Here is a 12,892-nt window from a genome sequence, read left to right as displayed (position 1 = left end):
CCGGTGTCTAGGTCCCCCCATGAGTACCGGTACTCTCCTTGTCCTAGGAGAACTTCCGGTACTCAAGAGGCGAAAATTAAAAATTGCCAGTACTCTGTACCGGTGAGTACCGGCCCATTTAAAGCACTGCTTGTCATACATACTCTCTTTTCATCTTACGCTTGCAAGTTCGTTTTCATCAAAGCTTTCTCCCTTTCTCGTTGTTTTCCCATGATATTCTTTCTCATCCTTTCCTACTTTTCGTCCTTTATCTCTCTTGCTTTGACTGGCGATGAAAAAAGAACTCCTAGTTTCCAAAATGTTTGCCAGTGCCCACCACCTGCACATATGGGCAAAGAGTCCACCCCAGTTTGGTGTCGTCGGGCAGACAGTACCCAGAAGAGTACCTCTGCCTGTCGGGCTCCTGTCCGTGTTTTCTGTGCGCAAGACGCTCATTCCCTGCTACCCGGCCAGAGGTGCGGTGGCAGTGCCCTTGAGTTACCGTCCATCACACAGTGGACTCGTCTGAAGGGTCCTTCCTAAACAGTGCATACGTCCACGGCAGGCACAGCAGCCTCTTGCTGCCCCCTCTCCCAAAAGAAACCAGAATCACGTATTTCTAGCGCCTCCTGTGCTCTCGGATACTCCCAACAACACAACGACCCCTCCTCCCAGGCAGTGACTATGCATATCCAAAGCCTCGTCCACAAATTTTATGGCAAGACCGGAGGCTCCTATTATGCTTTCTTATCTTGCTTTAATTTCAATAGCAGCCAAGATAAGTTAGAAACTACAGTCCCCAGAGGGCTCAGCAGAACGACTGGCCAATGGGAACACAATAAAACCAAAACCTTAGAACCAATCATAGCGTAACAGCACGAATAACGTCACATCTGACTGCGAACATTCCTCTTTTCTTGCTGCTCGCAGTCAGATAAGTGACCTATCTTCGTTGCTCTTCATGTATTTGGATAATTGCTTGGTTTTATGTTTCTTACTAATTGCTTTATACATATTCCCTCATATTGTGAATGCAGAGCTTTCCGCTGTTGCAGTAGCGCCTTTTGCGGCCGTTTTTTCCTTCCGTCCTGTAATTTCCCCCGATACATGCAGTTTGCGTTGGTATTTACCGCTGCACTGTGGCTCACGAGCGCGTTTTTCCCTGCTGCGCTGTGGCTGTTTCCCGCTGTTCCTTTCATGAGAGCGCTTCTCTGTTGCTTGGCTGCCGTCTCTGGAGCTTCTGTTAGCTCGTTCGCCTTCGCCGGAGTTCCTCATTTAGTGCGGTAGTCACGCCCTGCGGGGGACTGTCCCGGCGGTTGCTTCTGCCCCTGTTTTTACTTAACCCTTTCCTCACTCTGTTTTACATTTCTCCTTGTGAGGCATGGAGGTGGATAGCTTTTCTGGTTCAGACCAGCAGCAGGAGGAAGGCGAGTCCTTCAAGCACGACCTTAATAAATTCATTAACAATTCAGTTGAATCTGCTGTGGAATCGTCCATGAGACGTTTTCCAAAGGGCATGGAGAATTAAATGTTACGTTTGTTGTCCAAAGCACTGGCCCATTCTGCGGGGGATAGCAGAAAAAGAAAGGTGGTTTCCTCTTCTTCTGTTCCTGTTCTCAAATCTGCGTCAGGCTTGACCAGCGAGGTTTCCTCGCACGTGATTGAGGACAATGTGCCTCCCAGGCCTCCTTCTAAGGAGGGGTTACTAAGCTCAGAGGGTAAACGCAAGACTAAATCGAAGCATACAGAGGTACCCAAAAAGTTGGTTATTTCCACCATTTTGGACACAGATGACGATATCGATGACGTAAATGATTTATTTGACTTATTTGATGTGTATGACCCTCCCTCCCCTCCTGTTAAGAAATCCAAATTAGATTCTTTTAATTTTGAGCCTGTCCTGGATTCGGAAGGGGTTCCCATGTTTGACCCTTCTTCCATTCGTCACCTGAATTCCGCTGAATGGTTTCCCCCCTCACACGTGGGTGATTATATCTCCGCCAGGCTTCGTCTTCCATTGGAGGCTACTACTAGGTCCAGGTTGAAATCTGAATGTCCTAAACCCACTTTGGCTGAGAAAATCACCATCGCCCCTTCTATTGATCAACCCTTACTCACTTTCGTTTCCAAATTTGGTAAAGACCCGCGCAAAAGGGTGGACAAGGCCTGGTCCACCTGCCATGATAAATTGCTTGACGTGGTGGGTCCTTTGGCGCGCATTTTTGATCTGGCGGAATCTGCCCGCCCGGAGGGTACGGAGCTGTCTGCAGATGTCATTTCCCTGTGGGTCCAGCAAGCTTTGTGTCTTTTGGGAAACGCTAATGCTGTGATCACACACAAACGACGCAAATGTCTTTTAATTAAACTTGATCCCAAGTTGGCCAATTTAGCTACCCAGGACCCTGGTATTAAAGCAAATGGTCTCCTTTTTGGTGATTCTATGATTAAGGACCTCAGCAGGTTCGTCTCTACATTCGCCTCTTTGGATAAGGCTCAGCAATCGATTAAAAAAGTATTTTCACCTCAGGTTTTTGGACGGGCCGGCAGAGGAAGGGGTCGCTCTTCCGGCCGTTCCTATGGCAACCAAGGCTCCAGAGGTTCTTTCAACTCCGGTTCCTGAGATTACAAACCCCAATTCTACCCACAAAGAGGTCGTGGTTTCAGGGGTCCAGGCCAGAGGAACTTCAGAAACATCAACAACCAACAAGGTAGGTTATGTTCCACCTCTCCCAGTAGGGGGTTGTTAAAGTTTTTTCTCCAAAAGTGGCAGACTCTCAAGGTTCCTTTGCGATTCAAAGCCTCACAAAAAAACGGGTTCGGTGTTCCATTCTTCTGCGCATGGACAATGTTTCTGCGGTTCGCTACAACAACCATCTAGGTGGCACCAAATCCAAGCTTACAAGTCCGCATGGTCTTTATGGGCAAGCTGGTGTCTGGAAAGACATATCGATCCCTTTCCAGCCCCTCTAAATTTTGTGGTCAATTTCTTGGCTTCTGAAGCCAGTGCAGGTAAGTCCTATAGAACAGTCAACTTGTATAGATCCGCCATTTCTCTTAATCATTCTCCTATTGATGGCAAACCAGTAGGTATTCACCCTTTAATCTGCCGCCTTCTGAGAGGAATTCGATTTTCCAAACCTCCGTTGGCTAAATATTCAAGTTTATGGGATGTTACCGTGGTTCTCAAGTTGTTTTCTGATTGGCCTGAAAATTCTGCGCTTTCTCTGAAAATGTTATCTGCCAAGCTTACCATGTTACTGTGTATGGTTTCTATCAAACGTGTCTCAGATGTTAAGGCTCTGGATATTTCTTCTCACCAGTTTTCTGCTACAGGTGTTTTGTTTCAAATTAATAGAAGGACAAAGACAAATTTGAACTCTGTTTTTTACCCTTATTTTCCTTCCCATCCTAAATTATGTGTAGGTCAATGTCTTAAAGTATATGAATAACAAACTTCTGATCTCAGAACGTCCTCTCATTCCCAAATTCTCATTTCATTTCGTAAACCCCATCTTCCTGTTTCCTCTGCTTTCCTTGCCCGTTGGGTTCTGTCCCTTGTGGGCATTGACATCTCCGTTTTCGGAGCCCATTCCACCAGGGGAGCCATGGCTTCTAAAGCCTTTTGAGCTGGCTCCCATTTGGAGGATATTCTGAGATCAGCGGATTGGTCTAATGACAATGTGTTTCAAATGTTTTATTGCAAACCTGTTGATACTGTGGCTTCTATGGTGGTTAATATGATTTAAACACGCATAGTAGGAGCCTCCGGTCTTGCCATAAAATGTAGATTTTCCTAATAGTCTATGACGGAAAGTCTTAATTTTTATTAAAGACACGGAGGCCAGTATTATCCCACCTCTACACTTCTAATCTGTGTTCTCCCTCCCTTCAGCGACTCCAGCGTTGCCGCCTGCATCTTTGTGACGTCGATTTCAACAGACAGGAACGTCTTCCACTTCGGCTGGTCTCCTCTCCTTCCTGTTCGGAGTCTGCTACGGTGTCTCCTGCAGCTCAATTCAACTTTCCTGGTTGGATTTGGGTCAAGAGCTCTGTTCCTGGACTTTAGCCTTTTCTATTATTCTAGCGATTGTTCCACTGTCTAGTGACTTTATCTGATCTGCTCGCCAGCAAAAAGAGGAATGTTCGCAGTCAGATGTGACGTTATTCGTGCTGTTACGCTATGATTGGCTCTAAGGTTTTGGTTTTATTGTGTTCCCATTGGCCAGTCGTTCCGCTGAGCCCTCTGGGAACTGTAGTTTCTAACTTATCTTGGTTGCTATTGAAATTAAAGCAAGATAAGAAAGCATAATACTCCCCTCCGTGTCTTTAATAAAATTAAGACTTTCCGTCATAGACTATTAGGAAAATCTACACTGTCCTCCCCATCTCCCATTGGCCCCTGGCACCTCAGTTACCCCTGTGCTTTGCTGTCCCCCCTCCCGCAGGCGGATGTTTCCGGTGCTCAAGCTGAACGTGTCGGGCCTGGACCCCAACGCCATGTACTCCTTCCTCATGGACTTCGTGGCCGACGACAACCACCGCTGGAAATACGTGAACGGGGAGTGGGTGCCAGGGGGCAAGCCCGAGCCGCAGGTGCCCAGCTGCGTGTACATTCACCCGGACTCGCCCAACTTCGGAGCCCACTGGATGAAGGCCCCGGTTTCCTTCAGCAAGGTCAAGCTCACCAACAAGCTGAACGGGGGTGGCCAGGTAAGAGAGACAGTTTGTGGGGGTAGGTAGTAGGCATAAACGGGCAGCTTCCATGTGGTGGGTGTATCTGTCTGTAGCTGGCATTTGTGTGCTACTCCCGCCCCCCACTTGCGGGTCCGGAAACTGTTCCTGCATTAACCCGGAAGTGAACTAATAAGTGCAACTGTTCAATGAGTGAGGCAACTAAACCTCAGCTCGTTTGGGTGAGGCCAGGGTCCCAAGTTAGGTTTGAGGTCTAGTCTGGTTGTCTAGATTTAGTCTAATCTTCAGACCCTTAACTGCACCAAAAATCATGTGGGCATATCTTCTGTCCTTAACGTCTAACATCACGCCCACAACAGTATGCCTACATTAGCTCATTGCCACCAATTAACCACCCCCTCAAACCCCTTGTGAATAAATCTCCTGTGCTGTATGTGTGTGAACTGAGATGCAAGTTCCTATACAGAACGCATAGAGACCAGGGTATAACGTATGATGTCAGCCATGACAGATCACATGGCACGTTAAGCAGCCTGCGAATCTGTTATGCCACCCTATTCATCCACAGCTTTAATTAGAAAGCGTATTAACCTCAGCCTTTCTATATCTAATGGCCTGCCCCAGTCTGCTTCTAGGGAACTTAATTTATGTTCTGTCTGTCACCTTTCTTTAGATTATGACAGCATATAGGGCCAACATCTTTGAACTCCACAGGCATGTTTCTGTTTATGGCCAAACTTATGAACAGAGTTAGATGAATTGTGAGAACCACAGTCTGCTAGCATCTGAAAGGCACACCATATGAAAGGCAGATTTTGATAAACTTGTTTTCCTACTGTATGAGCTTAGACTCCAGTTCCCAAAGTACCACTGGTAGCAGAAGTGACGTCATAAACCTTTTACTGCTTCTGACATGGTTGCCCTCCACTCCCTCCCATAGCTACCCAACACCCTCCAATGTCCTGCAAAGATGCTAGGCGAAGTGCACGGCGATGAAACTACAAAAATTTAGCAGGCCTCCCAGAGCCACGTGCACTTTTGCCCCCAGAAACGGTCCAGATTCATTCAGTTACTGGAAGTAGTGCCATGTTGGTTGTGCACCCTTTGAGATATAGTAACCGTGTGTCAGTAACCGCTCTCTCTCTGTTCCCTGCAGATCATGCTAAACTCGCTGCACAAGTATGAGCCGCGGATCCATATAGTGAGAGTGGGTGGTCCGCAGAGGATGACCACCAGCCATTCTTTCCCCGAGACCCAGTTCATAGCTGTCACCGCATACCAGAATGAAGAGGTGAGCCCCACTTCTACTGAGGCATCACCACAGCAGGGCAAAGTGTGTCAATATCATGGCCTACGGGCATTTCAGCACTGCTGTGAGAAGGTTATGTGCTTTGAATTTAGTGTCAATCAGCTTATGCTTAAGTCAGTGTCAGACAGATATGAGGACAGAGAGCATTTGAAAGTTTAAAAAAATCTGGAACTTGGATCAACATAGTGGAAAATATCTTTCATGAAGTTATGTTTCTCATAGACAAAAAAACGAAAAAACATTCAGGGTGCTTGATGATACCTGCGAGCTTCAAAGTTATTTATATATTTCCAACACCTCTATTACTTTTCTTCGTCCTACAGAAGACACTGTCTTCCACACAGATTTTTTTTTTATTTGCCAGATCACTTTTCACATGATCTAAATTTATTGTCAGTTTGAGAAAACTCAAAGTGACATAATGTGATAATTTTCTCATACTTGTTTACTCTTGGTGTCTGACCACAGCAAAACATTACTCCATGACTTTCTTTCTTCATCAGCAGTATATTTAAAACTCATCGTGAGAATTTATGAGCGAGGAATGTATGCCTATACATGTGTATTTATTTGGCCAAAGAAAGGTAAATATTTATTGCTTTTTTATACTGATTGCTGTTTACACCACTCTTGGCTAACACTGAAACTAGAGGCGAGGACACTCCATTCATCTAAATTACACACCCAGAACTCTATGTAGCGGCTCTGACTGACTGTCCGTATTTGCATCCCCTTTATACTGGATTATTGAGGTCTCACTGGTGTCATTCTTGGTAATTTCTGTGCTTATCTTGGCAAATTGCATTGTTTTTACCTTCATGTATTCCTGGCAGGAACTTTCCTGTTTTTGAATAGCTTGTGGAATTGCCTTAATACATTTTATAATTCAGTCACATTACACAATGACTCAATCACATCTTACAGAATCCAAGGCACTGTAAAATCAGCACTGTTTTAAAGTGCTTGCCTCCTTACACGGCCTACACATTCCATATATTGCTCATGTTTTTTTTTTATTAGCATAATGTTGGCCTCTAATGATATAATTTCATGGACGGGTGGTCCTCATTTAATTAATTGCCATGTTGACTTCCTCAGGGGGCTAAGCTGAAAAAATGACAATTTGCCTTAACTATCGTCTCTTCATCAGGTTCCAAATATTTTGTGAGACGGTTTTCAGCTGATGGGTACACAAATATAAAGAAGCATTGGCAAAGACAATAATAGGTCTGGCTTTGTTTGCAAGCCTTTTGGTTTTGTCAATGCTTCTCTTGTTTTGTTATGGCTTTTGTAGGGTATGTAGGGTTGCTGGGCCCCCTCCAGTATGTGGCTAAAAGCAAAAGTATTTTTTGGTTTCAGAAGCACACATCGCCATAGTGGTTTATGGATCTGAAGCAAACTAATTTGTATGCAGATGTGCTCCTTTTGAAAGAGCAGAATGCAGCCACTCATTGTAATCAGCCAGTGGCTGAAGTGGGCTGTCCCATCGCCCCATGCAACTTCCTGCAGGGATCGGAAGGAAACTGTTAATGACACAACAATTATCCGGTGGATGAAGTACACGGGACACAAATCCCGTGTACAAAGTTGTATGACGGAACCACGCATGCCTTAACAAACACGCATTCCTGCACAACGGATGCCTTTACAACTGATGCCTTTACCACGCACGCCTTCACAACTAGTCCTTTATGTTCAAAAAGAAAGTTGAATCTCTTTCCCCATTGCACTCCTTTTTCCTGGTGAAAAAGGCCACATGGAGGTATTCTGGGGTGCCAGGTTGCTTGTGTCTGTGCTGATCTAGCCTCCTTAAATGTAGTTGATTTGGTAAACCATCTCCTTGTCTTTATACTGGTTACTTATTACTAGAGCTCTTTTGTCCATCAAGTTCCATTTTAATCCCTCACACTACACATTCTCCATGATGTACATACATCTTTTAGGTATGGGAAAATAGAGAGAGACCCCTTGTGAAACTCAAGGGAATAGGGTACTCTTTCAAGTATCTACTAGCAGTCCCTTGAATACATGTACAGAAATACAATCTGTGTAGATTAGCGCAAAGTAGGGATCAGAATAGATTGTGTTTTTAATTATGATGTATAACATGTTTCATACATAATAAATGTCAATTGCTTTTTAACTTGAGTGTGTGAATATTATAATATTGAGTTACTGAAGATTGTATTTCTGTACACATACATCTTTTAGGTCCAGTCTTTCTCACTTGCTGTACACAGTATTCTAGACCTTTCACACCCAATTAACACTTTTCAGCTCCATAATGTTGCAAACTCGATAATATTTCTCTCTCATAAGGTCTAATACTGACTTATGCCCTACAGTTTTGCTCCTTCCTACTTTGGTAATTGATTATTTTTCTTTATGACCTCTACATTTTTTCTAGTTTCCATAAACTACTGATTTATTCCTTCATCACGATATTGAACAGTGGAACACGCCCTTGGGGGGGTGTGTGGCATTAGAACTCACGCCCACCATGGGCCGGGCCCCTTCTGGCTCTCTTTGTGCCGGCCATCACAGGAACTTCCTGTCACCTCACATCACATCACAATATGCGGTTAGGGCGACAGGCAATGCAGAGTCGCGTGTCAGGTGTGTCCCTTCCGCCCATCCCATCCCCGCCGCGATGGCCTGGGGTATATAGGGTCATCCTCGATTTTCATATCGGCCTGAGAGACCGCTTTAGCTGGGTAGACAACCTCATACAAATTCATGCAGAAAAAATACATGAATATGTAAAGGGGCTTTGGGTAATCCCTCTTTATCGATTAGTCTGTTCACATTTTGCTTTGCACACCACAGCATGGGGCAACGGTAAACCCAGATCATAAATTGGCTCTCTTGTACTGTGAGTATCATGATTTTGCTGATTACATATGCACATTCAACTAAAAAACATGTTCTTCAGTACTAGGACTAGTGGGCCATTGCGTTTTTCCATTCTTTATTCTTTGTTAGCATCATTGTGTGTTTATATTGTGCTTGCATTTCAAGCCAATAGTATCTTTTCTTTGCACAGATAAGGTTTATGTTTTCTTGTGATGTGCATTAAAACAAACAGAATGTTTCATGTTTCCATCCTTGTTCTAAGTGTACCTGGCAGCTAGGAATCGCTCTTTAGTGTTCTACAAAAATTATATGTAATGGTTATTGTATTTTGTGTGTGACATGGCCCCTCCAATGATGTCGCATTATCTCGTTCCTCTTTTTACTGGGGGCATATTTTTCTTAAAAATATAACTTTTGCACCAATTTGCCTCCTACCAGGTAGGAAACATCCGTGTTGTTCTTTCAAAATTATATGGAATGGTTATTTTATTTTCTAATTTATTCCATAGCTGCCACTTTGAGGTGGCGTCATACCTACTGTTCTCTTTCCTTTATTCTTTGTGTGGTTTATTTTCACGATAATATTTACAAAACGTAACCATTACACCATGCAGGGAAACAGCGGTTACAACGGTGTTTCCACAACGCATGGCTTCACAATGCAGTTACAACGTCCACGTTGTTACCACGTGTGCCATGACATCGCAAGTCGTATCAACGACTTGATGTAGGGGGCGTGCAGCACCAGGGAATGTGTTGCACAAACTGGAGTAGGAATAGTAATTAATACTATTCCTAGCTCCAGCGCGCCCCCTACAGCAAGTCCTTGATACGACTTGCGATGTAATGGCACGCGTGGTAACAACAACTGCATTGTAAAGGCATGAGTTGTGAACGCATGCGTTGCAACGTCATACATTCCACCATGCATGCTAAGGCCACAAAACGGTTGTTAATTAGGACTACAAAAACCTTTTTCTAGATTATTTGTTACTCACATCTTCTGTTGGTGCTTACATCTGTAATTCAATTTTTGTGAATTAAAAAAAAAATGTAACAGGATGTTTAACTTCCTGTTTTAAGATACTCTACCCAGCGCTATGAAACATAGCCGGGCACACTGCATACACACATTTTGTATGGTGTACTATATTGTTTTCCCACCCGTGCACTACAACTGGTGCCGTACAGATCTAAGCACATAGAACATTAGGTACAGCTCCCCAGTGATTTGCAGTACATCCTATTTTTGCTAAGGTGCACATGGCTATATAAAAACAATCTTAACCTGAAATCACTTCTTATTGTGGGTGAGATCTTATGGCAGCCCTTTCCTAACAACTTTTAAATGCATTTTTTCTTTTAGATTACAGCTCTGAAAATCCAGTACAACCCATTTGCAAAAGCCTTCCTAGATGCAAAAAAAAGGTAGGATTTTGTTGCTATTTCTATGTGTGTCTTTGTGGCCCTCAATTACAAGTGCCTCCGTAATCCAAATGGGGCCTGTAACGGTAGTTACCAGCCGCACGGAGTTTCACACAGATTTCGACTGCTGACAAACCTGGGGAAAATTTGTCTCACAGTACAAAATGGCTGTGTCCCCATGTAATAGGTCAACACTTCCTATCTGCCATATAGCGCTTCATTCTTTACTGAGAGCTAGGAGTCCAAAGGGATGTGAGCTTTTTTTGTTCAGTATCCACCTCTTATGTGCTATTACAATGCAAAGGTCCTTAAATACCAAAGGAGGGACGGGGGCTTTTTGGATAGGTCCAGCATGCATGCCCCTATAAATGTATGGCAAAATAAAGGCGTATGCAGGTTCCTAAGGAAGGCGTTGAGAGGGAGGGTTTATATCCCATTTCCAGGAAGTAGAAAGAACAGCTTGGGGGATAGCTCCTTGACTCTTCTCTAACATCACCATCTCTATTAAATGTCATTTCTCCTGCCCATCACCCCCCCCCCCCCCCAGGCCTTTTTCCAGTCCATTTTGTTGCTGTTGGCTTTTAATCCCTTCTATTTCTGGGTGCAGCACTGCAGCCACACTTTTCTCTCCCTCCCCGTTTCCTCTAACCCATCCCATCCACACTTTCACACTCTCTTTTTATCTCTAGATAGGCCTGCATCTTTCACTCAATTTCTGTTTCGCTCTTGTTCTTGTTGAACCTTTCTGTTTCACTCTCTAGTTATGTTTTGCCCTTTCCCTTTTGTTGCTCCTTTCTCAGGCTCACCTCTCTCCTCTTCTATCTCACTTACATATTTCTTTTCTTCTATCCTAACTCCCTCCTATTTTCCCCATCTCTATTCTTACTCCCTCTTCACACTCTTTGTTAGAAATGTTTCTTCTGCTTCTATCCAAATATGTTTTAGGATTCCGTTATTTATGTATTGTTGAAGTACTGGGTATTTTAAGCCCAGCGGTGCAGGGGCACACACCCTATGACTTCTGGGTTCTCCCTGTTTCAGACCTACAGAAACACAGAGTCTTCTGGGTGAAGTCAAAGAATCGTTTATTGGCTGCAGACCAATTACAGGTATCCTAGAAGTACAACAGCGTGTATGTTCTCAGGAGACTGCTGAAAATCACAGAAACGGGCTTCTTCTTAAATACAGTTTTTCCTGCCTCAGGCATACATTCCTAGGTTTATGATACGGCAATATACAAGTGTACAGTTCAAACGAAAGAGCAGAGTCATGATGACCATCCCACATTCCAGTTAAGCCAGCCCACAATTATTTACACAGCAAGGCTCAGATCCCACATCAGATATCGATAGGCCCCAATAAACATGAGCATCTCCTGTTTTGGGAAACAGGCCATAAAGCAGGAACAAGCAGGTGCGAAAGAGATTAGCCGGAGGCTTGTGTGGGATGAAAGGACTTTATGGTGTGTCAAGCCCTGATGCTAATCACAGGTGGCCGGAGGAAGGGGAACTCGTGAGACCAGTTTGACCTGGGGCAGCGGAGCCAAGCTGCCCAGGTCACAGAAGAGTCAAGGAAAGGCACATGTATTGTAAGGCCCGTATTTGCTTCATTATAGCCTATGTGAGGGCAATCATAAGATGGCCACCGCTTCCAAGATGGAACCCGCGTAGTGGTGCAAAATAACGTGTACACAGTGCATTCATAGCTAGAACGTTATATAAAGCACTTGTACATACCGCATTAACCATTTGCGGTTCGCTACTACCAGGATAGACAGGGGTAGGGCCCTGTCCCCTACGCGGTCCCGAATATTAAAGTACGACAGACCCTCCTTTTGCCCTTACATAGGCAATCACTATACTCATCTCAATCCGAGTCTAGGTCAATATTCACGAAGTCATGGAGATGTTGCTGTAGCATCATCATATTACTTAGCTCGTCCCTCGATACAGGTTTCCTTACACATAATGTAGCACAGAGGCCACATATCGCAGGAGCACACTGTATGCACAGACAGAACAGGAAAAGAATGGCTAAGATCATTCCAATGACCATCAGAACTTTCCAACCCCAGGCAGATATCAGTTCCCAGAACCACCCCACCAGTGACCAATCTCCTTTATCCACGTGTATGGATTCAGATATTCTATGCAGTTTGGAGATGGCTTGATAGACTGTTGGAGCGTTATCTGGTATGAAAATGCAGCAACTGGATTGGATAACCTTACATACCCCACCACGGTCTGCAAGTATAACGTCTAGAACCATGCGGTTCTGCAAAGTCATAAGGCGATCCGATTGGAGCTCAGCTGTCAAATTACCAAGGGCACCAGCCGTTACATTGACAGTGGATTCAACCACACGAGTCAGTTGTCTCAGGTTCCTACTATTTACCATAGGTCTCCAAAACGGCAGGAAACCCAAAAAGAAGTCTCCCGCTTCCTGACCGGCAGTATCCTCTTTACTAATCACGCCTCTCACAACTCTGGTCTTGTGATAGTCAGAGGCAGCAGTAAATGTTGGCGGTAGCAAGTTTGCAATATAACATGTGCCCGAGAAATCAGGGGGCAACCATGTATATGCTCGGTCATTGCAGATGAAATATGTACCCTTGGCAGCCAAAAACGCAGGGGA

At 44.4% G+C, this 12,892-nt stretch overlaps 1 protein-coding gene across 1 annotated transcript in view; it reads left to right on the top strand.

Annotated features, from left to right (window-relative positions):
• LOC146830215 (T-box transcription factor T-like) overlaps positions 1-12,892 on the top strand; it is an 83,689-nt gene that overhangs the window by 28,971 nt on the left and 41,826 nt on the right. The window contains exons 2-4 of the mRNA XM_085604034.1: positions 4,425-4,689; positions 5,828-5,962; positions 10,200-10,261. Coding sequence (XP_085460160.1) covers positions 4,425-4,689; positions 5,828-5,962; positions 10,200-10,261 — 462 coding nt within the window. The remainder of the gene's footprint in view (positions 1-4,424; positions 4,690-5,827; positions 5,963-10,199; positions 10,262-12,892) is intronic.

This window comes from Triturus cristatus, chromosome 5_1, assembly GCF_964204655.1.
Source record: "Triturus cristatus chromosome 5_1, aTriCri1.1, whole genome shotgun sequence".
Lineage (NCBI taxonomy): Eukaryota > Metazoa > Chordata > Amphibia > Caudata > Salamandridae > Triturus > Triturus cristatus.
The sequence above is the reverse complement of the archived record's forward strand: the minus strand, read 5'-3'. Positions and strand labels throughout refer to the sequence as shown.